At 42.1% G+C, this 24851-nt stretch overlaps 1 protein-coding gene across 1 annotated transcript in view; it reads right to left on the bottom strand.

The window, feature by feature from the left end:
• LOC115145378 (rhophilin, Rho GTPase binding protein 1) overlaps positions 1-24851 on the bottom strand; it is a 71341-nt gene that overhangs the window by 27077 nt on the left and 19413 nt on the right. Inside the window, exons 2-8 of the mRNA XM_029686898.2 lie at positions 20720-20835; positions 10990-11118; positions 6099-6174; positions 5877-5954; positions 5508-5632; positions 3377-3543; positions 2407-2594 (exon numbers count right to left, since the gene is read on the bottom strand). Coding sequence (XP_029542758.2) covers positions 2407-2594; positions 3377-3543; positions 5508-5632; positions 5877-5954; positions 6099-6174; positions 10990-11118; positions 20720-20835 — 879 coding nt within the window. The remainder of the gene's footprint in view (positions 1-2406; positions 2595-3376; positions 3544-5507; positions 5633-5876; positions 5955-6098; positions 6175-10989; positions 11119-20719; positions 20836-24851) is intronic.

Consider the following 24851-nt stretch of genomic DNA (forward strand, 5'->3'; position numbering starts at 1 on the left):
ATAAAAATATATATATATATATAAAAATATATAAATATATATAAAAATATATAAATATATATAAAAATATATAAATATATATAAAAATATATAAAAATATATAAAAATATATAAATATATATAAAAATATATAAATATATATAAAAATATATAAATATATATAAAAATATATAAAAATATATAAAAATATATAAATATATATAAAAATATATAAATATATATAAAAATATATAAATAAATAAATATAAATAAATATATATATAAATAAATAAATATATATATATATATATATGAGAGAGAGAAATGTGACAGTGTGCAAATGATAACAGTGCAGAAAAGGGAGAAATGTATTAAAATGCTGGAAGTGATGAATGCTGAAATTAAACTACTATGCAAATCAGCAAAAGCTGTGCATTAAATAGACGCCTAAACTCAAATAGAAGCCTGTCTGTAAATAAGTGACTGTTGAGTTCAGTGATTTAAGCAAATAAATGCCCGGGCTATTAAGTTTTACAGTATATAGGTCTTATACCTACAGAGAGAGAGCGAAAGACGACACAGGACAGGCTATGCTAACTCTGCTCCCGGGGAAAGGTAGAGAAAGAGCTGGATTTCCTATTACATTGTGAAAAATACTTGGGCAGACAAGGACAGTATGTGGCCTCCTGCCACAACCAGAGGGCCAGCCAGTGAAAAGTACAGCGCAACAATAGTATTTGCAATTTTGTTTTGTTTTGGCTTTCGTACACTATACATACAAAAAAAAGCATGTGGACACCCCTTCAAATCAGTGAATTCGGCTATTTCAGCCACACCCATTGCTGACAGGTGTATAAAAATCGAGCACACAGCCATGCAATCTCCATAGACAAACATTGGCAGTCGAATGGCCTTACTGAAGAGCTCAGTGACTTTCAACGTGACTCTGGCATAGGACGTCACCTTTCCAACAAGTCAGTTTGTCAAGTTTCTGCCCTGATCGAGCTGCAAAGGTCAACTGTAGGTGCTGTTATTGTGAAATGGAAACGTCTAGGAGCAACAACGGCTCAACCGCGATGTGGTAGGCCACACAAGCTCACATAACGGGACCTCAGAGTGCTGAAGAGCATAAAAATAGTCTCATCGGTTGCAACACTCACTACCAAGTTCCAAAATGGAAGCAAAGTCAGCACAAGAACTGTTCGTCGGTAGCTTCGTGAAATGGGTTTCCATGGCCGAGCAGCAGCACACAAGCCTACATCACCATACGCAATGCCAAGAGTCAACTGGAGTTGTGTAAAGTAGGAATTATTGTCTGGGGCTGTTTTTCATGGTTCGGGCTAGGTCCCTTAGTTCCAGTGAAGGGAAATCTTAATGCTACAGCATACAATGATATTCTAGACGATTCTGTTCTTCCAACTTTGTGGCAACGGTTTGGGGAAGACCCTTTCCTGTTTCAGGATGACAAAGCCCCCGTGCACAAAGCGAGGTCCATACAGAAATGGTTTATCAAGATTGGTGTGGAAGAACTTGACTAACCTGCACAGAGCCCTGACCTCAACGCCATCAAACTCTTTGGGATGAATTGGAATGCCGACTGCGAGCCAGGTCTCATCGACCAACATCGGTGCCCGACCTCACTAATGCTCTTGTGGCTGAATGGAAGCAAGTCCCCGCAACAATGTTCCAACATCCAGTGGAAAGCCTTTCCAGAAGAGTGGAGGCTGTTATAGCAGCAATGTTCCTACATCTAGTGGAAAGCCTTCCCAGAAGAGTAGAGGCTGTTATAGCAGCAATGTTCCAACATCTAGTGGAAAGCCTTCCCAGAAGAGTGGAGGCTGTTATAGCAGCAAAGGGGGGGACCAACTCCATATTAATGCCCATGATTTAGGAATGAGAGAGTCGACGAGCAGGTGTCCACATACTTTCGGTCATGTACCGTAGTATACCATGCCATATGGCTTTTCAGTCATGTAAAACTAGCCTACCACAATTACTTTTATTTAATGTTGTTCTCATTACATTACATTTACATTTAAGTCATTTAGCAGACGCTATTGTTGTAGTTAATATCATTACCACTACTACGAGTACTAGGCCTACTATTACTGTTAGTCTGGCCACTGTTGTTATACAGCATGTCCTTTGACAATGTAAGTAATTTAACTTGCCATGTGAATTAAGTCTGAGAGTGAGTGAGTGAGCGAGCGAAACATAGTCCTTAACCAGGGTTTGGGACATGGTCTGGAGCACCAATCTATACACATCTGATACCTACAGACGCGCATGTAGGCACACACAGACAGAAGAGAGTGAGGTGAACAGAAGAGAACTCTTTAACAAGGGCACTGGATCAAGGTCATGAGCACCAGTGAAAAGAACATGTTGGCTATCTACACACACACACACACACACAGGTCCCCTCACTCGTGCAGCCTCTTGAGCCACTTGTAGCTGGGAGGTGAAGTGTGTGTCCTGCGTGGTGAGTGTGACCCTTTCGAACACACACTCCTGCACTTGGGCGATCATCAGCCGGACCAGCATGCATAGCGACGGGCCGCTCATATCCAGACTGGGAGCGTTGGAAAAGTTCTCCTTCAGGAAGTTAAATGCACCTAGACACACCCAGATTTTATACACTATTATAGTTTACAGTTTTATACAAAAAAACAACTAGAAACTCAGAAAAAATGATGACAGTTGCATATGAAATGTATGATCTGACTCCAACTGTGGTGTGTTAATGTGTAGAATCTCAGGCAATGGTATTTCCTCACCAGGGCCCCTTGTGGTTGTGTTCCTGTAATAGTAGTTTGTATGTGTGTGTGCCTGCCGTGTGTGTGTGTGTGTGTGTGTGCCTGCCGTGTGTGTGTGCCTGCCGTGTGTGTGTGTGTGTGTGTGTGTGTGTGTGTGTGCCTGCCGTGTGTGTGTGTGCCTGCCGTGTGTGTGTGTGTGTGTGCCTGTGTGTGTGTGTGCCTGCCGTGTGTGTGTGTGTGTGTGCCTGCCGTGTGTGTGTGTGTGTGTGTGCCTGCCGTGTGTGTGTGTGTGTGTGTGCCTGCCGTGTGTGTGTGTGTGTGTGTGCCTGCCGTGTGTGTGTGTGTGTGTGCCTGCCGTGTGTGTGTGTGTGTGCCTGCCGTGTGTGTGTGTGTGTGTGTGTGTGTGCCTGTGTGTGTGTGTGTGTGTGTGTGCCTGCCGTGTGTGTGTGTGTGTGTGTGCCTGCCGTGTGTGTGTGTGTGTGCCTGCCGTGTGTGTGTGTGTGTGCCTGCCGTGTGTGTGTGTGTGTGTGTGCCTGCCGTGTGTGTGTGTGTGTGTGTGTGTGTGTGTGTGTGTGTGTGTGTGCCTGCCGTGTGTGTGCCTGCCGTGTGTGTGCCTGCCATGTGCACACGTTTAGGCCTACCTGCAGCTCTCTGGAAAGCGTCTATAGCCCTGTCTATGCCAGCTGCAGCAGAGCGGTCCTGTCTGGCTCCTGTCTGTGTGTAGAGAGCTCCCACATTGAACAGCACACTTCCCTTCTCAAATGCCAACGCACGCTGGCATGACGGCACACCTGTCAGAGAGTCATACCTAGAGACAGTTAGGGGGGCATGAGAGAGAGAGAGAGAGAGTGTTTAGAGTAATTCTAAACTTAAAAAACAAGAGTGAAGACTGGTGAGACAGTCATTCCTAACCTCCAAGGTTATTGTGTAAGAAAATAAAAAGGTTGAGTGGGTGAGGTAGATACAGAGCCTTCAGAATGTATTCACAACCCTTGACTTTTTCCACATTTTGTTGTGCTACAGCCGGAATTTAAAATAGATTACATTTAGATTTTGTGTCACTGGCCTTAACACGATACCCGATAATGTAGAATTATGCTTTTAGAATGATTATTTTATTATTTACAAATGAAAGGCTGTCAATAAGTATTCAACACCTTTTATGGCCTAAATAAGTTCAGGAGTAAAAATGTGCTTCACAAGTCAATAACAATAACACAAGTTCTTGTGTCTCGCAAAGAAGGGCACCTATTGGTAGAGAAAAAAGAAAACAAAGCAGAGATTGAATATCCCTTTTAGCATGATGAAGTTATTCATTACAATTTGGATGGTGTATAATTTTGAACTCAGTTGCCGGAGAGGATTTGTCCTGGGATATAAACATTGAGTTGTTATTTTACCTGAAATGCACAAGCTCCTCTACTCCGCCAATTAATCCACACATAAAACAGCCAACTGAATCGTTTCTAGTCATCTCCCCCTCCTTCCATGCTTTTTCATCTTTGAACTTACATGGTGATATGGCATCTAAACTTTCATAGTATTACCACGACTACAGGTAAAACAGTTCATCTTTCAATCACCCACGTGATTGAAAGATTCAAACAGTGAGGAGATGGCACGTGGATACCTGCTTCTATAAACCAATGAGGAGATGGGATAGGCAGGACTTTAAGAACGATTTGCGTCAGAAATAGAAAGGAGTTCTATTTTAGCCCTTGGCATCGCAGATGCTCGTTGGCGCGTGTGAGCAGTTTTTGTGCAATAATTGAATAACATGGATTTCTAGATTTATTTTGTGGCGCTCGCGCATGCGACGTGTCCAGTCTGGTCAGCATGTTCGAGTTGAATGACTATGATAAGAGAAAACTGAGGATGGATCAACATTGTAGTTACTCCACAATTACTAACCTAAACTACAGAGTGAAAAGAGTACAGAATAAAAATGTGTTTGCAATAAGGTACTAAAGTAAAACAACAAAAAATGTGGCAAAGAAAATAACTTTATGTCCTGAATAAAAAGTGTTATGTTTGGGGAAAATCCAACGCAACATATCACAAAGTACAACTTCATATTTTCAAGCATGGTGGTGGCTAAATCATGTTATGGGTATGATTGTCATTGGCAAGGACTAGGGAGTATTTTAGGATAAAAAGTAAATGGAATAGAGCTAAGCACAGGCATAATTCTAGAGGAAAACCTGGTTCAGTCTGCTTCCCAACAGACACTGGGAGACAAATTCATCTTTCAGCAGGACAATAACCGAAAACACAAGGCCAAAATATACACTGTAGTTGCTTACCAAGACAATATTGAATGTTCCCGAGTGGCCAGGTGACAGTTTTTAATTAAAATTTCCTTGAAAATATATGGCAAGACTTGAAAATGGCTGTCTAGCAATGATCAACAACCAACTTGTACAATCCAGATGTGCAAAGCTCTTAGAGACACCCAGAAAGATGTGATTGTAACATGTATTGACTCAGGGGTGTGAATATTTATCTGCAATTAGATATGTCTGTATTTCATTTTCAATAAATTAGCAAACTTTACTAAAAACATGTTCTCACGTTGTCATTATGGGGTAGTGTGAGAAAATATCAAAATGTGGAATAATTCAAGGGTATGAATAAAGGAGAGGGGGAACCCAGAAAGGTTTCTGTGTGTGTGTCCTTTCTGAAGGCACTGTAAGTGAAGAGTTTGTGTGAGTCTGACCAGTGGAAGTGGACTCCTAGTGTTCTGTGTAAGTGAAGAGTTTGTGTGAGTCTGACCAGTGGAAGTGGACTCCTAGTGTTCTGTGTGGGGGGAAGAACCTCTGGTCCAGATAATACAGCTGGTTATAATACTCTACCAGGAGCTCCAAACCTGCCTCGTTACGACTGGGGGTACGCATGGCCTGATGATCACAGGGGCATATATTAGCACACACACTCATATTTTAGACATTTTTAACACATTTACCAACTAAAACAATTGTTTATTCACAAAACAGTGTATAATATCGTTTACACACCCACAGTGTATAAATGATATGATACTCAGAATTATCAAACATTTAGCCGGCCAGTTTATATTGTTAGTGATATAGCTAAAGCCACTAGGTGGCAGTGCTTTCAAGAGCGGTTGACTTCTGTTCTAACCTGTCTGAGCTCCATAAACTCCTTGATTTCTTTCTCAAACAGAGAGCTGTCCTCCCTGTAGTGCTCACAGATATATTCCTGAGAGAGAAGGGCAGAAGGGCGGAGGACAGTCACTTCAACAGAGAGATCAGTCACTTCAACAGAGAGATCAGTCACTTCAAAACACACACAGAGACCGAGAGAGCGAGCGCGCAAGAGCGAGAGACATATTTTTCTCCTCACCTTGAGAGGAACAGTGAGGTCCACTTCCTTGGTCTCCTTCAGACCCAGTGGGATCATGGGAACATTGATGGCTTCACTGAAGGAGAGAGAAGAGAGATCAATATGTGTGTGAAAAGACACATCACATACCTCCACAGACAAACCCAAATCTGCCTCCCCCCATACCATCCCTATTATGACAGTAAGCCCTCACCCCTCCTAAATGTTCCACCTCCCTCCCTGGTAATTCGTCGTTATTATCACTTTGGTACTATTTTCACAAGTATGTGGTGAATAAAAAAATAAAAAAATCATTACAATACTCAGAACTGGTAATACTTGTAACTGGAACGGAGCGGGGGGGGGCGGGGCTGCTGAAGTCAGGACTCTGTGCTGGCCAGTCAAGTTCTTCCACAGATCTCAACAATCCATTTCTGTAAGGACCTCGCTTTGTGCCCGGGGGCATTGTCATGCTGAAACAGGAAAGGGCCTTCTCCAAACTGTTGCCACAAAGTTGGAAGCACAGAATCGTCTAGAGTGTCATTGTATGCTGTAGCATTAATATTTCCCTTCACTGGAACTAAGGGGCCCAGACCGAACCATGAAAAACAGCCCCAGACTATTACTCCTCCTCCAGCAAACTTTACAGTTGCCACTATGCATTGGGGCAGTTAGCATTCTCTTAGGATCTACAAAACTCAGATTTGTCGGGCGGACTGACAGATAGTGAAGCGTGATTCATCACTCCAGAGAACGTGTTTCTGCTGCTCCAGAGTCCAATGGCGGAGAGCTTTACACCACCCCAGCAGACGCTTGGCCTTGCGCATGCAGATCTTAGGCTCGTCTGTGGCTCGTCTGTAAGCTTCCGACGAACAGTTCTTGTGCTGAGGTTGCTTCCAGAGGCAGTTTGAAACTTGGTAGTGAGTGTTGCAACCGAGGGCAGATGATTTTTACATGCTTAAGCACACAGCGGCCCCATTATGTGAGCTTGTGTGGCCTACCACTTTACACCGGAGCAGTTGTTGCTCCTAGACATTTCCACTTCAGAATAACAGCACTTACAGTTGCAGGGCAGACATTTGACAAACTGACTTTTTGGAAAGGTGGCATCTTATGACGGTCTCACTTTGAAAGTCACTGAGCTCTTCAGTGAGGCCATTCTACAGCTAATGTTTGTCTATGGAGATTGCATGGCTGTGTGCTCGATTTTATACACTTGTCATCAACGGGTGTGGCTAAAATAGCCGAATCCACTCAGAAGGGGTGTCCACATACTTTTGTATATATTGTACTTTGAAGAACTAGTCAAATTATTTCGTCAGACAGCTCTGCAGCATACTTAGGCATGCTAGCCTAGCTAAAAAGCATGACTAAAGACTGTACAGTATGGTGAGCACAGAGAACATTGTCTGGTTGGCTAGCTGCAACTGCCTCAGCAGAGATGACTTTAAAAATAAAAGTAAACTCTACACAATTGAAATAGTCTTTTTTTCAAAGTAATTTCCCATTTTTCTGTTGAGGTTTACAAAATGTGGACCTGACAAGAGAGAAATGAATAATTTTCACTGTTTTAGCAATCAAATGTTGGCTTTGGAATTCCTATTAAAAAGCTCTAAAATAATTTGAATGTCAATTTTTCATAATGCATTTCAAATGTTTTTAATTTTTTAAAATTGAAACCGAAAACCATTATTGTTTTTTTTACTAATGGAACCGAACCTGCCTCAAAAAGTACTAGTCGCACAGCACTACTGTAACGCAGCCACTCTTACATTCATAGCTTTTAATTGTGCATACATTTTGTTTGTAGACCTCTTTCATCACAAAACCATTGATCAAAAATATACATTTACTGTGAAATATATTGAGTACATTGGTTTAAATCACCAAAACACAACAAATTATATCTTTTCAATTTAGTTATTCTAAGAACCAGTTAATCCAATAGCAAAACATTAAAGATAAATATTTAAAAATTGCCCTGTGAATGTATTATGCCACAGTACATTACGCTGTTATCACATTAGGCAATAACAGTGCTGTGTTCGAGACCACCTAAAGTGAGACCAATTCAAGACCAAGACGAGAGAGTCCAAGACCAGAAAAATCCAAGTCCAATGATACCATGATTGTAATTTTTGTCAATTCGCCACTATAATAAGAGTTCAAAATATCCAGTATTTCCGTGTTCTTATTTCAGAAGATAATATGGATTCTTTAGACATACATGTGGTGGGCAAATAGAGCCACTCTTCTACCAATAGAGCCACTCTTCTACCAATAGAGCCACTCTTCTACCAATAGAGCCACTCTTCTACCAATAGAGCCACTCTTCTACCAATAGAGCCACTCTTCTACCAATAGAGCCACTCTTCTACCAATAGAGCCACTCTTCTACCAATAGAGCCACTCTTCTACCAATAGAGCCACTCTACCAATAGAGCCACTCTACCACAACAGTGGGGAACAATGTGGGCCTTCTATGCCTTCAGAGAAGGGCTAAGGAATTATAAAATCATTATAATAATTCTAAATCTATTCTTATTTTCATTGATGGCGATTAAAAAAATAAAATTAAAATTAAAATCGCTTCAGTTTTTGTTGGAAAGGAAAGAGTTAACGCTGCAGAGAAAATAAATATCCAATCAGGATTTTTTCTTTGGTGGTCTCTGGAGAGATAAATCTAGCTAGCCAAGTCAGCCATTGGCTTGACCATCAGAAGCTAGATGGGAAGGCCTCTGCCATTCAACTATATTAAGGCAAAAAAATTGGAGTGACAGTGGACCAATCACCAATCACATTTTGACTTGTAATAAGTGGGACCATTTATATAAAAACTTCTGCCTTCTAGAAGGCCAACAGGTCACTGTGCAACAACTTTTGTTTTAGGCTAATTTGCAGCAGGTGTTAGCGAAGAGGATGTTGTTGCTAAATGTATTAGTTTCTCCCTTTTAAAGAATAACTTTCAACAAGACGTTTCAAATGATCTGGTGAGTGGAACTGTGTTTGTTATTGCAGCTTGCTTGCTGTTAGATATCTCTTTCAAAATGCCTGAAACAGTGTTGTATTTAAACTTTAGATCACCGGTTACTGTGTGTGCTAAATGTGAAATGTTCTATGGGAAGTAACAAATTGTACATTTCAAATTTGGAAATGCTTAGCCTAATGGCTGTGTTTTTGTATTCATATGATTGGGACTTGTTGACTTATGCCCACTGAATGGATTGCTTATCCTTTAACATCATGCTGTGTGTGACTGCAGTCTTTCAAATCGGACCTATCCAGTGGTGTCTGGAGAAGTGAGTATACTCAAATTTTGCCAAGAATTCCCAAATGGCCGCCTGAAGGAAAGGCATTTATGAGTTTTCCTAGAGATTTTCACTTTCAAATTCACTTTTATTTTTTTAAATTTATTTTTATAAATAGATGTTATGTTCTAAACACAACAATGCTTAAACCACAGATCATTTTTAAGGTTTTGGAAAAATACATTTTTTGGGGGGTGTTATTGTCCTTTAAGGAGAAGTGTATCTATATTTCCATGTCTAACAATTGTATTTATCATCGACATTTATAATGAGTATTTCTGTAAAATTATGTGGCTCTCTGCAATGTTTTTGGAACTAGTGAACATTACGCGCCAATGTATACTGAGATTTATTTTATATAAATATGCACTTTATCGAACAACATATGTATTGTGTAACATGAAGTTCTATGACTGTCATCTGATGAAAATCAAAGGTTAGTGATTCATTTTATCTATATTTGCTTTTTGTGACTCTTCTCTTTGGCTGGAAAAATGGCTGAATTTCTGTGACTTGGCGGTGACCTACCTAACATAATCGTTTGTGGTGCTTTCGCTGTAAAGCCTATTTGAAATTGGACACTTTGGTGGGATTAACAACCTTTAAAATGGTATATGATACATGTATGTTTGAGGAATTTTAATTATGAGATTTCTGTTTGAATTTGGTGCTCTGCACTTTCACTGGCTGTTGTCATATCAATCCCGCAGCCCTAAAGTTAATTGTTTATGGTTCATTGAACTAGCATGGGAAACAGTGTTTAAACCCTTTACAATGAAGATCTGAAGTTAATTGGTTATGGTTCATTGAACAAGCATGGGAAACAGTGTTTAAACCCTTTACAATGAAGATCTGACGTTATTTGGATTTTTACCAATTATCTTTGAAAGACAGGGTCCTGAAAAAGGAACGTTTCTTTTTTTGCTGAGTTTAGTACCGGGACAAACCCCCTTGCCTCCAGAACAGCCGGAATTCTTCAGGGCATGTATTCTAAGGTGTGGCATTGAAACATTCCTCAACTGGTATCAAGGGACCTAACTTGTGCCAGGAAAACATTCCCAACACCACCGCAACCAGCCTGTACCGTTGACACCAGGCATGATGGGGCCATGGACTAATGCTGCCAACGCCAAATCCTGACTCTGGCATCAGCATGATGTAACAGGAACCAGGATTTGTCGGTCCAGGGAATGTTTTTCAACTCAATTGTCCAGTGTTGGTGATCGCGTTTATATGAACATGTATTGCAATGCGAAACATGTATTCCTTGATGAAACACTTACGTTTGGTGAAAAAGTGACTGTGTGTTGTACTTCAAGTCAAATGAAAATGTGCTTAGTTTTGAAACGACTACCTTTTTGATGATCCGTTTTGAGTTGTGTACCAAGAGTTGTGAAAATTGCACCAAAGCGACTGAACAAAAACTGTAATGAGTCTAAATCAAAGGATTTGCACCACTTGTGACCCTGAGCTTCAGCTGGGCTGGATTACTAGTGCCTCATTACTAGCATACCAGGCCACTCTCATTAGGCTATAATTAAAGCAAATAGGCCATCGGCGCATTGAGTGTTCACACTCTCCACCTCAGTGTGTGTGTGTGTTACCTCTCTGTCTGGTAGACCTCCATACTGCTGTTGAGCTCCTCTAGTTCTTCCTTCAGTAGCTGCAGGTTGGAGTTGACAAAGCTCAGCTCTAGAGCCACAGTCTCCTTCACTTTGTTGTTAGTGGTGGCTCTGCAACACACAAATACATTCATATGAGACACCCTACCTGAAATAGGATGTACTAACGAGACCACGAGTCGCTCTTCATCGTCACCTTGTGATCTTTATCCAGCTCAATCCGGTTCGACATAGTTCTGAATGGATGTACAGTAGCTCATACATCCTGTATTTATTGAGAAAAGGGCCTACTTCTACTTCACTTTCTGGGGCCCCAAGCAGTTTGGGACATAACACAGCACACTACACACACTTGATTTTTTACTATTACCCCCAATACACACAGTCAAGAGGAACCCACTCAACCCAATTCTGTGATAGCTATTCCCTTTTCCAAAAGAGTATTAGGAATCAACAAGAGTGAGTTAAACACACCTGCTACAGGTGACTTGTCCCCTAATTATAAGGCGATCAATAACATTTAAATAAAAATCAAATTTTATTTGTCACATACACATGGTTAGCAGATGTTAATGCGAGTGTAGCGAAATGCTTGTGCTTCTAGTTCCGACAATGCAGTAATAACCAACAAGTAATCTAACTAACAATTCCAAAACTACTGTCTTATACACAGTGTAAGGGGATAAGGAATATGTACATAAGGATATATGAATGAGTGATGGTACAGAGCAGCATAGGCAAGATACAGTAGATGGTATCGAGTACAGTATATACATATGAGATGAGTATATAAACAAAGTGGCATAGTTAAAGTGGCTAGTGATACATGTATTACATAAGGATGCAGTAGATGATATAGAGTACAGTATATACGTATGCATATGAGATGAATAATGTAGGGTAAGTAACATTATATAAGGTAGCATTGTTTAAAGTGGCTAGTGATATATTTACATCATTTCCCATCAATTCCCATTATTAAAGTGGCTGGAGTTGTGTCAGTGTCAGTGTGTTGGCAGCAGCCACTCAATGTTAGTAGTGGCTGTTTAACAGTCTGATGGCCTTGAGATAGAAGCTGTTTTTCAGTCTCTCGGTCCCAGCTTTGATGCACCTGTACTGACCTCGCCTTCTGGATGATAGCGGGGTGAACAGGCAGTGGCTCGGGTGGTTGATGTCCTTGATGATCTTTATGGCCTTCCTGTAACATCGGGTGGTGTAGGTGTCCTGGAGGGCAGGTAGTTTGCCCCCGGTGATGCGTTGTGCAGACCTCACTACCCTCTGGAGAGCCTTACGGTTGAGGGCGGAGCAGTTGCCGTACCAGGCGTTGATACAGCCCGCCAGGATGCTCTCGATTGTGCATCTGTAGAAGTTTGTGAGTGCTTTTGGTGACAAGCCGAATTTCTTCAGCCTCCTGAGGTTGAAGAGGCGCTGCTGTGCCTTCTTCACGATGCTGTCTGTGTGAGTGGACCAATTCAGTTTGTCTGTGATGTGTATGCCGAGGAACTTAAAACTTGCTACCCTCTCCACTACTGTTCCATCGATGTGGATAGGGGGGTGTTCCCTCTGCTGTTTCCTGAAGTCCACAATCATCTCCTTAGTTTTGTTGACGTTGAGTGTGAGGTTATTTTCCTGACACCACACTGAGGGCCCTCACCTCCTCCCTGTAGGCCGTCTCGTCGTTGTTGGTAATCAAGCCTACCACTGTTGTGTCGTCCGCAAACTTGATGATTGAGTTAGAGGCGTGCGTGGCCACGCATTCGTGGGTGAACAGGGAGTACAGGAGAGGGCTCAGAACGCACCCTTGTGGGGCCCCAGTGTTGAGGATCAGCGGGGAGGAGATGTTGTTGCCTACCCTCACCACCTGGGGGCGGCCCGTCAGGAAGTCCAGTACCCAGTTGCACAGGGCGGGGTCGAGACCCAGGGTCTCGAGCTTGATGACGAGCTTGGAGGGTACTATGGTGTTGAATGCCGAGCTGTAGTCAATGAACAGCATTCTCACATAGGTATTCCTCTTGTCCAGATGGGTTAGGGCAGTGTGCAGTGTGGTTGAGATTGCATCATCTGTGGACCTATTTGGGCGGTAAGCAAATTGGAGTGGGTCTAGGGTGTCAGGTAGGGTGGAGGTGATATGGTCCTTGACTAGTCTCTCAAAGCACTTCATGATGACGGAAGTGAGTGCTACGGGGCGGTAGTCGTTTAGCTCAGTTACCTTAGCTTTCTTGGGAACAGGAACAATGGTGGCCCTCTTGAAGCATGTGGGAACAGCAGACTGGTATAGGGATTGATTGAATATGTCCGTAAACACACCGGCCAGCTGGTCTGCGCATGCTCTGAGGGCGCGGCTGGGGATGCCGTCTGGGCCTGCAGCCTTGCGAGGGTTAACACGTTTAAATGTCTTACTCACCTCGGCTGCAGTGAAGGAGAGACCGCATGTTTTCGTTGCAGGCCGTGTCAGTGGCACTGTATTGTCCTCAAAGCGGGCAAAAAAGTTATTTAGTCTGCCTGGGAGCAAGACATCCTGGTCCGTGACTGGGCTGGATTTCTACTTGTAGTCCGTGATTGACTGTAGACCCTGCCACATGCCTCTTGTGTCTGAGCCGTTGAATTGAGATTCTACTTTGTCTCTGTACTGACGCTTAGCTTGTTTGATAGCCTTGCGGAGGGAATAGCTGCACTGTTTGTATTCGGTCATGTTACCAGACACCTTGCCCTGATTAAAAGCAGTGGTTCGCGCTTTCAGTTTCACGCGAATGCTGCCATCAATCCACAGTTTCTGGTTAGGGAATGTTTTAATCGTTGCTATGGGAACGACATCTTCAACGCACGTTCTAATGAACTCGCACACCGAATCAGCGTATTCGTCAATATTGTTATCTGACGCAATACGAAACATATCCCAGTCCACGTGATGGAAGCAGTCTTGGAGTGTGGAGTCAGCTTGGTCGGACCAGCATTGGACAGATCTCAGCGTGGGAGCCTCTTGAGCCTCTTGTTTTAGTTTCTGTCTGTAGGCAGGGATCAACAAAATGGAGTCGTGGTCAAGTTTTCCCGAAAGGGGGGCGGGGCGGGGCCTTATATGCGTCGCGGAAGTTAGAGTAACAATGATCAAGGTTTTTCCACCCCTGGTTGCGCAATCGATATGCTGATAAAATTTAGGGAGTCTTGTTTTCAGATTAGCCTTGTTAAAATCCCCAGCTACAATGAATGCAGCCTCCGGATAAATGGTTTCCAGTTTGCAAAGAGTCAAATAAAGTTCGTTCAGAGCCATCGATGTGTCTGCTTGGGGGGGAATATATACGGCTGTGATTATAATCGAAGAGAATTCTCTTGGTAGATAATGCGGTCTACATTTGATTGTGAGGAATTCTAAATCAGGTGAACAGAAGGATTTGAGTTCCTGTATGTTTCTTTCATCACACCATGTCTCGTTAGTCATAAGGCATACGCCCCCGCCACTCTTCTTACCAGAAAGATGTTTGTTTCTGTCGGCGCGATGCGTGGAGAAACCCGTTGGCTGCACCACCTCGGATAGAGTCTCTCCAGTGAGCCATGTTTCCGTGAAGCAAAGAACGTTACAGTCTCTGATGTCCCTCTGGAATGCTACCCTTGCTCGGATTTCATCAACCTTGTTGTCAAGAGACTGGACATTGGCAAGAAGAATGCTAGGGAGTGGTGCACGGTGTGCCCGTCTCCGGAGTCTGACCAGAAGACCGCCTCGTTTCCCTCTTTTTCGGAGTCGTTTTTTTTGGGGGGGGGGTCGCTGCATGGGATCCATTCCGTTGTCCTGTTTGAGAGGCAGAACACAGGATCCGCGTCGCGAAAAACATATTCTTGGTCGTACTGATGGTGAGTTGACGCTGATCTTATATTCATTTAAACAACCCCCATCCTTACACACACACACACCTTGAAGCACGCATCTGTGACTCTTTCCCCCTGCCCCCCACAGGCTAATCCCACATCAGACCTCCTACCCTCCTCACCCCATCCCAAAGACATGCACGTCTCTCTTTCCAGGACAAGCCAGTTTCAATCTGATTATGGTTAGCTTTAAAGGCTTGCCATGTATCCCACTTCTCTCTCTCACACACACCACACACCACACACACAGAGACACACACACGATCTACAACAGAGGGAAAAGAAACAACCAAGTATTGCTGTTAAACTGTCTGATACCACCAGCGTATAATGTGCGTCTGTGTTGAGTGAGTCACATAACTGTTATTTTACTCTAGGAAAAATATAAGTGCCTGTGTGTGCTTCAGTTAAGTAACGGTCACACCACCCCCAGTAAAAGCCCCTGTACTGTTCGGACTTCCAGTAAGGAACTGAGTGATGTCATCCCCTATAGGATTAGACTAGTTACGGTCGCTCGCAGTAGAATTCCTTTCCCAAAGTAGATAACACACTGGCCTGTTACACCAGCATGACAGCACATAATATGAAGCTCTAATGAGATTAGAGCCCAATTATTCGACTGGTCTACAGGCTGTTGGTCGACCAAGATGGTTTTTTAGTCGAGCAGTAGCAAATAAATAAAATACACCCCCCCCCCCCCAATTCGGAAAGTGTTCAGACCCCTGGACTTGTTCCACATTTTGTAATGTTACCCTTGTTCTAAAATTGATTCTTACATTTTTTCCCCCCCAATCTACACACAATGCCAAAGCATTGTTTGCACATTTATTAAAAATAAAACTGAAATATCAGATTTACATAAGTATTCAGTCCCTTTACTCAGTACATTGTTGAAGCACCTTTGGCAGCAATTACAGCCTCGAGTCTTCTTGGGTATGACGCTACAAGCTTGGCACACCTGTATTTGGGGAGTTCCTCCCATTCTTCTCTGCAGATCCTCTCAACCTCTGTCAGGTTGGATGGGGAGCGTCGCTGCACAGCTATTTTCAGGTCTCTCCAGAGATGTTCGATCGGGTTCAAATCCGGGAACTTTCTGGGCCACACAAGGACATTGACACTTGTCCCGAAGCCACTCCTGTGTTCTCTTGGCTGTGTTGTTAGGGTCGTTGTTGTCCTGTTGAAAGGAGTCCCTGCCGCTGAAAAACATCCCCACAGCAGGATGCTGCCACACCATTCTTCACTGTACGGATGGTGCCAGGTTTTGTCCAGACATGACGCTTGCCATTCAGACCAAAAAAAGTTTAAATTAAGATTATCAGACCATGGAATCCTGTTTCTCATGGTCTGAGAGAGTCCTTTAGGTGCCTTTGGCAAACCTCAAGCAGCTGTCATGAGCCTTTTACTGAGGATTAGCTTCCGTCTGGCCACTCCACCACAACAGCCTGATTGATGGAGTGCTCCAGAGATGGTTGTCCTTCTGGAAGGTTCTCCCATCTCCACAGAGGAACTATGGAGTGCTGTCAGAGTGAACATTGGATTCTCCATCATCCCCCTGACCAAAGCCCTCTCCCCCGATTGCACAGTTCGGCCGGGTGGCCAGCTCTAGGAAGAGTCTTGATGGTTCCAAACGTCTTCCATTTAAGAATGATGGAGGTCATTGTTCTTGGGGACCTTCAATGCTGCAGAATGATGGAGGTCATTGTTCTTGGGGACCTTCAATGCTGCAGAAATGTTTTGGTACCCTCCCCAGATCTGTGCCGACAATCCTGTCTCGGAGCTCTACGGACAATTCCTTCAAGCTCATGGCTTGGTTTCTGCTGTCAACTATGGGACCTTACATGGACAGCGGATTTGGAAAGGCACACAAGTCCAATCAATTGAATTTACCACAGAAGATGATCAATGGAAACAGGATGCACCGGAGCTCAATTTAGTCTCATAGCAACGTGTCTGAATACTTTTGTAAAAAAAATATATTTTATTTGTAATACATTTGCAAAAATGTCTAAACCTGTTCTTGATTTTTAATTATGGGGTATAGTGTGTAGATTAAATAAAATAATCAATACATTTTAGATTAAGGCTGTAACTTAACAAAATGTGGAAAAAGGTGTCTGAACTTTGCACTGTTGAAGTGGGGTGTCTCGTGTGCCATAAAGTACCAGTCAAAAGTTGACACACACACCCATTCAAGGATTTATTCTTTTCTACATCGTAGAACCATGAAATAGCACATATGGAATCATGTAGTAACCAAAAAATAAATAAGTGATAGTCCCACTAAACGCAAACCATATGGGATGACGTATCACTGCAGAATGCTGTGGTAGCCATGCTGGTTAAGTGTGCCTTGAATTCTAAATAAATCACAGAAAGTGTCACCAACAAAGCACCCCTACACCTCGACCATGAAGGCCCGATTCACGCAGTCTCCTCTGAACAGTTGATGTTGAGATGTCTGTTACTTGAACTCTGAAACATTTATCTGGGCTGCAATCTGAGGTGTAGTTAACTCGAATGAACTTATCCTCTGCAGTCTTCCTTTCCTGTGGCTGTCCTCATGAGTCAGTTTCATCATAGCGCTTGTTTTTGTGACTGCACTTGAAGAAACGTTCAAAGTTCTTGACATTTTCCATACTGACTGACCTTCATGTCTCAAAGTAATGGACTGTCGTTTCTCTTTGCTTATTTGAGCTGTTCTTGCCACAATATGGACTTGATCTTCTGTATACCACCCCTACCTTGTCACCACAACTGATTGGCTCAAAATGCATTAAGGAAATAAATTCCACAAATTAACAAGGCACACCTGTTAATTGAAATGCATTCCAGGTGACTACCTCATGAAGCTGGTTGAGAGAATGCCAAGAGTGTGCAAAGCTCATCAATGCAAAGGGTTGCTACTTTGAAGAATCTCAAATATATTTAGATTTTGTTTAGCACTTTTTGGTTACTACATGATTCCCATGTATTTCATAGTTCTGATGTCGTCGCTAATATTCTAGAATGTAAAAATAATATTCTAATATTCTAGAATGTAAAAATAATATTCTAATATTCTAGAATGTAAAAATAATATTCTAATATTCTAGAATGTAAAAAAAAAAAAAAGTAAAATAAGAAATGTTTGCAGAGCGCACAATTTATGCTAGACTTGGATTATTTAATTTACGAGTTTGGTTAATTTGGTAGTCTTTTGTTTGGAGCGCTCCTGTCAATGTTGAGTAAGGACACGCATAGAAGTAGGCCTATAAATGCCCATTTGCGGATCTGATAGTATTTGTGATTGACTTAATGCACCATCACTAATGAGCTGTGGAACTTCTCAAAGTAATGTTTTCTTCACCTCAAACAGCAAGCCTGTTTTTAAATCCATTGTGAATGACAATTCCTCAATGCATTCGAAAAATCTTTCCAGCTCTCTCCCTTTCGATAACCACTCAGCGTGAAAGGGAAATGTAATAAAATAGGCCTACTCACTGGCACGGAAACTCTGGGGCCCAGAATATGTTATACAATGTTGCAAGGAGCTTCAGGTCAGACTGAAGTTAATATTTGATACAATGTTTCAAGTTTGTTGCAGACAAACCATACATAGGATATTTCATTTTTTTTCAGGAAATGTTCTACCTGCAGGCAGCAATGTTTTTATTTGTTAGTTTTATAGGGTATTTTTACATAGTTGGCAATGGAAATAAAGTTACTTTTCAGGTTTATCATTTAGATTTGGATAGAATTTTGATTTAACCATGACAATGATTTTGAGATAAGACATTATTATAAATTAAACGGTTCCATGAAAATGTGCAAATGAAAACCATAACTGGGACAAAGATCAGTAGAAATGGTAAGCTACATTGGCTCCTTGTGTAGCCTATTACCGGCAACTTCAGGAGAGTAATGGCAAAAGCCAGTTGGAGCAGGATGAGGATGGTATCTTGATCTCTGGCTCCCTTGAGTCATTTGGGTCTTATTTCATCAAACAGTGAACTTAAAGCATCAGACAAGCTCAATGCATATTTAGTTGATTATATATGGAAAAATATGTATATATTTGCATATAGTTGATTATATATGGAAAAATAAATTGGTCGAAAGGACAGATGACTTTAGTTCAGTTTTTTTTGTTTATGTCTGGGATATCCCGACACACACGTTTGTCCGACTGGCATTGAACCGTAGTTTCCTGCATGATGCCAAAATACTATGTGTTAACCCACTGAACTAAAGCCTGGTCTTCCAATGACAATCAGCAATGAGATTCCTACAACAGCTGCCCTCCCTGGGAATCCTTCTTTCTGCCTGGGAATCCTTCTTTCTGCCTGGGAATCCTTCTTTCTGCCTGGGAATCCTTCTCTTTCTGCCTGGGAATCCTTCTTTCTGCCTGGGAATCCTTCTCTTTCTGCCTGGGAATCCTTCTCTTTCTGCCTGGGAATCCTTCTCTTTCTGCCTGGGAATCCTTCTCTTTCTGCCTGGGAATCCTTCTCTTTCTGCCTGGGAATCCTTCTTTCTGCCTGGGAATCCTTCTCTTTCTGCCTGGGAATCCTTCTTTCTGCCTGGGAATCCTTCTTTCTGCCTGGGAATCCTTCTTTCTGCCTGGGAATCCTTCTTTCTGCCTGGGAAAGATGCAGCAACGGGACACAAAGCCTGTTGATTGGTGGCTGACTGGGGGTCTATTTGTCTCTGTGACCTAGTCCCAAAAATGGGGGAAGGGCTGGGTGTTGCTGGTGGGTGTTATTTCCCCCATCCCCCTCCCTTTTTAGTGGTTCTCTCTCTCAAGCCAAGCTGCATATTCGCAAGTACGACAATGTGATTCATGTCCTAGCCTGAATCAACACTGTTGACCATGACTCGACTATAAAAACGCTGGTGAACCGGATACAGGGTGAATGAAATATCTACTCATTCGATGACTAATCCGAATCTTACTTGCCATCTTTCTCAAAAACCTAATAACGTCGGGCAAGAAAGAAAAATAGTAAGAGGGAGGGTTGACACACAAACAGGGGAGGAATGGTTCTTTCAACTAGCTTGATGTTGTTCTAGGTGTTCATCTTATTAGATAATGACTCAGCCAAACAGACCACTAAAACAGAAGAATAAAGCACACCGCTATAAGTACGTCCTACTCATCATCATCATCATCATCATCATCTCTCCTCTCAGATTAATATGTATGTCAAAGAGAGACAGTGTCCTATCCAATACACCATGTCCTTCAGTGGCTCAAACACTACTAATAAGTGTAGGATAAACTTGATGAAATAAGAGTTGGGGGGGAGAGAAGAAAAAGGCAGAGAGGATCAAAATTATGCTTAATGCTCTTGAGATGGTTTGGTTTTGATGCACTTTAAAAACCTCAGCTTTGATGTTCTGCCATCAGCTACTATTCTGGAAAGAAAAAAAAAAAACAAATGACATTAAAAGGAGAGAGAGAACGATAACAGGCTGTATTAGAACTGTTCAAGTTCAGCACAGGTCAAAGTGTGTGTGTGAGATTTACACTTCTGACAAAATACACTTGGAAAATAACAGGCATCAAACCTGTGGAATGGCAATACACACACCATGGGACAAATAGTGATTTAAAAACAGGATGGTGTGGGTTTTGGAGGTGCTCCCAATATACCCTAAAATAGTTGTGTATTTCCATCTGCCAGTGTTTGTATATGATAGAGCTCAATGTTTCCACAGGTAGTAGGGCTTGGGGTTCCCATTTCCACCACAGGGGAGGGGAGGGAGTGGATGCCCCGCAGAGCTGTGTACACACAGGAGCAGAGACAGTATTCGACCACTTGTACAATGACCTGTCCCTTCCCTCACCCCTGACCCTGCCCCCACCCCAGCTCACCTGAAGAGGTTCTCAGCCCCGGCCCTCATCCTCATCTCCTTGTTTATCTGCTGGTTGATACGAGCTCTACGGTGCTGCAGCTTACTGCGTTGGGTCTGGGAACAGGGATCACAACCCTGGAGAGAAAGAGGGGGATTGTAAGAGAGATTGTGGTTAATGCGTAACATGCTAGAACACAACACATGTCCATCTCTTGCTTGTGTCTAAATAATAATAAATTAATTTGAATATTAGTGTATAATAAACAAACTGTACGTAAAGAAGAGTATTCCAAGCCGAACAGGTCGGGGTTGACGGACTATTCAGTACATTACACAAACCTGTCACAGATACACCTGACTGAGGGAGACATACACCTGAGCACCTGGTTAGCTTCCCTCCCTGATTAAGTATGGGTGACTAAGACCACCTGCCTCCATCACAGTTAGGATCAAATATCCTGTTGTCAATGTAGTTGGCTCTCTGTGGTGATGGTTGCCAGGAGACCAAGCCCCAGCAGATCTCGGTCGGTAGCCTGCTGTGAGATAAGTCCTTAGACGTCATGGTCTACAGAACAGAGGAGACTTGAAGACCTCTTACACCTGACCTTTGCCTACCACACACACACACACACACATGCACCAAAAGTTACCAATGCTCTTTTTTAATAGTGTAACTTCGTCACCCCACCATGTCATGTGATCAACTGAAGGTGTGGCTCTGTGCCTCTACAGGTGGTATTCAGTTACAAGCCCTACCCCTTCACATATAATCTGGAACTGAGGAAAGGAGTAGACCATATGATCCATGATTATGCAGAGCACACTAATGGAAAGGCTCAAATGGGCTCTGAGATCACAGCTTAGAAGACACATGAAGCTGGGAAGAGTTTAAAAAAAAAAATACATTTTTAAAAAATGTGCAATCACTGGTTATGGGGTGGTGGTCACTGGTCACTATGATGCTCACTGGTTATGGGGTGGTGGTCACTGGTCACTATGATGCTCACTGGTTATGGGGTGGTGGTCACTGGTCACTATGATGCTCACTGGTTATGGGGTGGTGGTCACTGGTCACTATGATGCTCACTGGTGCTGCTATGAGATCAAGTTTAGACCTAGATCAGGACTGAACTAGTGATTACACATTTTGGGAAATATTCAGGAGGTGGAAACTTTCCGTGGGAATGAACTGGGAATAAATGGGAATATGCCTATTAATACCATTTAAATGTGGTTGTTTTTTTTGCATTGGATATATTTACCATTATCATACAGAGACAAACCTTTTACCGTATAAGTAGACATAAATACAAAATGATTAAATCCTTCCAATAGAAAAAAAAAAACACTTTGGTTACAAATTTAACTTTTAACTTTTTTTAACTTTTAACTTTAATTAAATGATTTTGACTCTCCACTAAACAAAAGGGAATATTGATCCATCACATCTCCCAAAAACATTAACAAATATCTGTAAAATGATAACCAAAGCTCTAGTTTCTAGACTATCTTCCTCTCAGGCGTCCATGTCTTCTCCCTGGACCTCCTAAATGTCTACCTCTTGAACATCATCTTCAATGTCACTTTCCAACCTTGTTGAGGATGGCTTGTTATCAGGCTCAAAAAGCCTCAAATTTGCCCAGTTGGCCACACATTTTTCAACCCTTCTATTGGTCAGCCTGTTGTGTGCTTTGGTGAGTGCGTTCCCAAACAAAGACCAGTTACTCTCGGAGCCGGCTAATGTTGGTGGGATTTGGAAGATTATGGAGGCAACAGGGGAAAGAGCCTCAGATCTCCAAAGTCCCTTCCACCAGGTGGCTGAGATATGTTGGCACGACTGCCATATTGCATCTCCCTCCCAAAGCCCTTGCTTGGAAGTGTACTTCGCCAGGCTGCCAAAAACTGTGCCCTCATCCAGGCCAAGGTGGCGAGACACAGTAGTGATTACACCATAGGCCTTGTTCATCTCTGCACCAGACAGGATACTCATGCCAGCATACTTGGGGTCCAACATGTACGCTGCAGCGTGTATGAGCTTAAGGCAGAAGTCCTCACGCTTTTTGATGCATTTCAGAACTGCAGTTTCCTCTGCTTGGAGCAACAGTGAAGAGGGAAGGGCAGTATGGATTTCTTCTTACATCTGCAAGCAGAGTCTGAACATCAGACAGGAGGGCATTGTCTCCCTCAATCCTACTGCTATAGGTTTCAGGAGTTTCAGGCTGCTTACCACTCTCTCCCAAAATACATCATCCAGAAGGATCCTCTTGAATAAGTTATTAGTGTCCATGAGTTATTTACGCTGAAAAATAAGAACGTAACACTGGCTATCTGTAAAAATAAAACCATTTTTTTTACAGATATATATATATATATATATAGGTATGTGAAGGGTCATCAAGTTATAGCAGTGTTACGTTCTTATTTTTCAGAGTAAACAACTCATGGACACTAGAGAAGCTTAACCAAGTTGAATTCTTCCCAAAGGGTCGTTACAGCTGTAATTCAGACAAAGACATGGCTCCCACGTGGTGGTATTCATACATATATATATAAAGTAATAAGTGTGCATCTGGTTTGCTTAATAACTTATGGCTGGGGGCAGTATTGAGTAGCTTGGATGAATAAGGTGCCCAGAGTAAACTGCCTGCTACTCGGTCCCAGAAGCGAAGATATGCATCTTATTAGTATATTTGGATAGAAAACACTCTGAAGTTTCTAAAACTGTTTGAATGATGTCTGTGAGTATAACAGAACTCATACGGCAGGCAAAAACCTGAGAAAAAAAATCCAACCAGGAAGTGGGAAATCTGAGGTTTGGCATTTTCAACTCATTCCCTATTGAAGATAGTGGGATATTGGTCATGTTGCACTTCCTAAGGCTTCCACTAGATGTCAACAGTCTTTAGAACCTTGTTTGATGCTTCTACTGTGAAGTGGGGCTCATAAGGACTGTTTGAGCCAGGTGTCTGGCAGAGTGCCATGAGCTCGTGACGCTCGTTCACATGTTCCATTGCATTTTCTACAGACAAAGGAATTCTCCGATTGGAACATTATTGAAGATTTATGTTAAACATCCTAAAGATTGCTTCTATACTTCGTTTGACATGTTTCTACGGACTGTAATGGAATGTTTTGACTGTCTGCTCATGAGTCATGAATTTGTATTTGTGAACTGAACGCGCTAACAAAAGGAGGTATTTGGACATAAAGATTAACTTTATCGAACAAATCAAACATCTATTGTGGAACTGGGATTCCTGGGAGTGCATTCTGATGAAGATCAAAGATAAGTGAATATTTATAATGCTATTTCTGACTTCTGTTGACTCCAACATGGCGGACATCTGTTTGGGTTGTTTTGGTCTCGAAGCGCCGTACTCAGATTATTGCATGGTGTGCTTTTTCCGTAAACATTTTTTATCTGACACAGCGGTTGCATTTACCTCTTGAAGCTAGGGGGCACTATTTTTATGTTTGGAAAAATAACATTCCCAAAGTAAACGGCCTATTTCTCAGGACCAGATGCTAGAATATGCATAGAATATGCATATTATGCATATAATTGACAGATTAGGATAGAAAACACTCTAAAGTTTCCAAAACTGTCAAAATTTTGTCTGAGTTAAACAGAACTGATATTGCAGGCTAAAACCTAAGTGTACTTATTGTTTTGTCGAGTGATCAATACATTTACAAACGCTTGTATTGCTTTCACTGTAAAGCATAATTTCAAAATCTGAGACAACAGGTGGATTAACAAAAGGCTAAGCTAAGTTTTGCAATATTGCACTTGTGATTTCATGAATATTAATATTTTCTAGTAATATTATTTGACTGTGGCGCTATGCTATTCAGCGTTGCTGATGACAATTATACCGAATCCGGGATGGGTATTTCAGAGAGTTAAGGAGAAGTGTATCTAAAGTTCCATGTATAACACTTGTATTTTCATCAACATTTATGATGAGTATTTCTGTAAATTGGTGTGGCTCTCTGCAAAATCACCGGATGTTTTTGGAACTACTGAACATAAGGCGCCAATGTATACTGAGATTATTTGATATAAATATGAATTTAATCGAACAAAACATACATGTATTGTGTAACATGAAGTCCTATGAGTGTCATCTGATGAAGAGCAAAGGTTAGTG

This window comes from Oncorhynchus nerka, linkage group LG17, assembly GCF_034236695.1.
Source record: "Oncorhynchus nerka isolate Pitt River linkage group LG17, Oner_Uvic_2.0, whole genome shotgun sequence".
Taxonomy (NCBI): Eukaryota; Metazoa; Chordata; class Actinopteri; order Salmoniformes; family Salmonidae; genus Oncorhynchus; species Oncorhynchus nerka.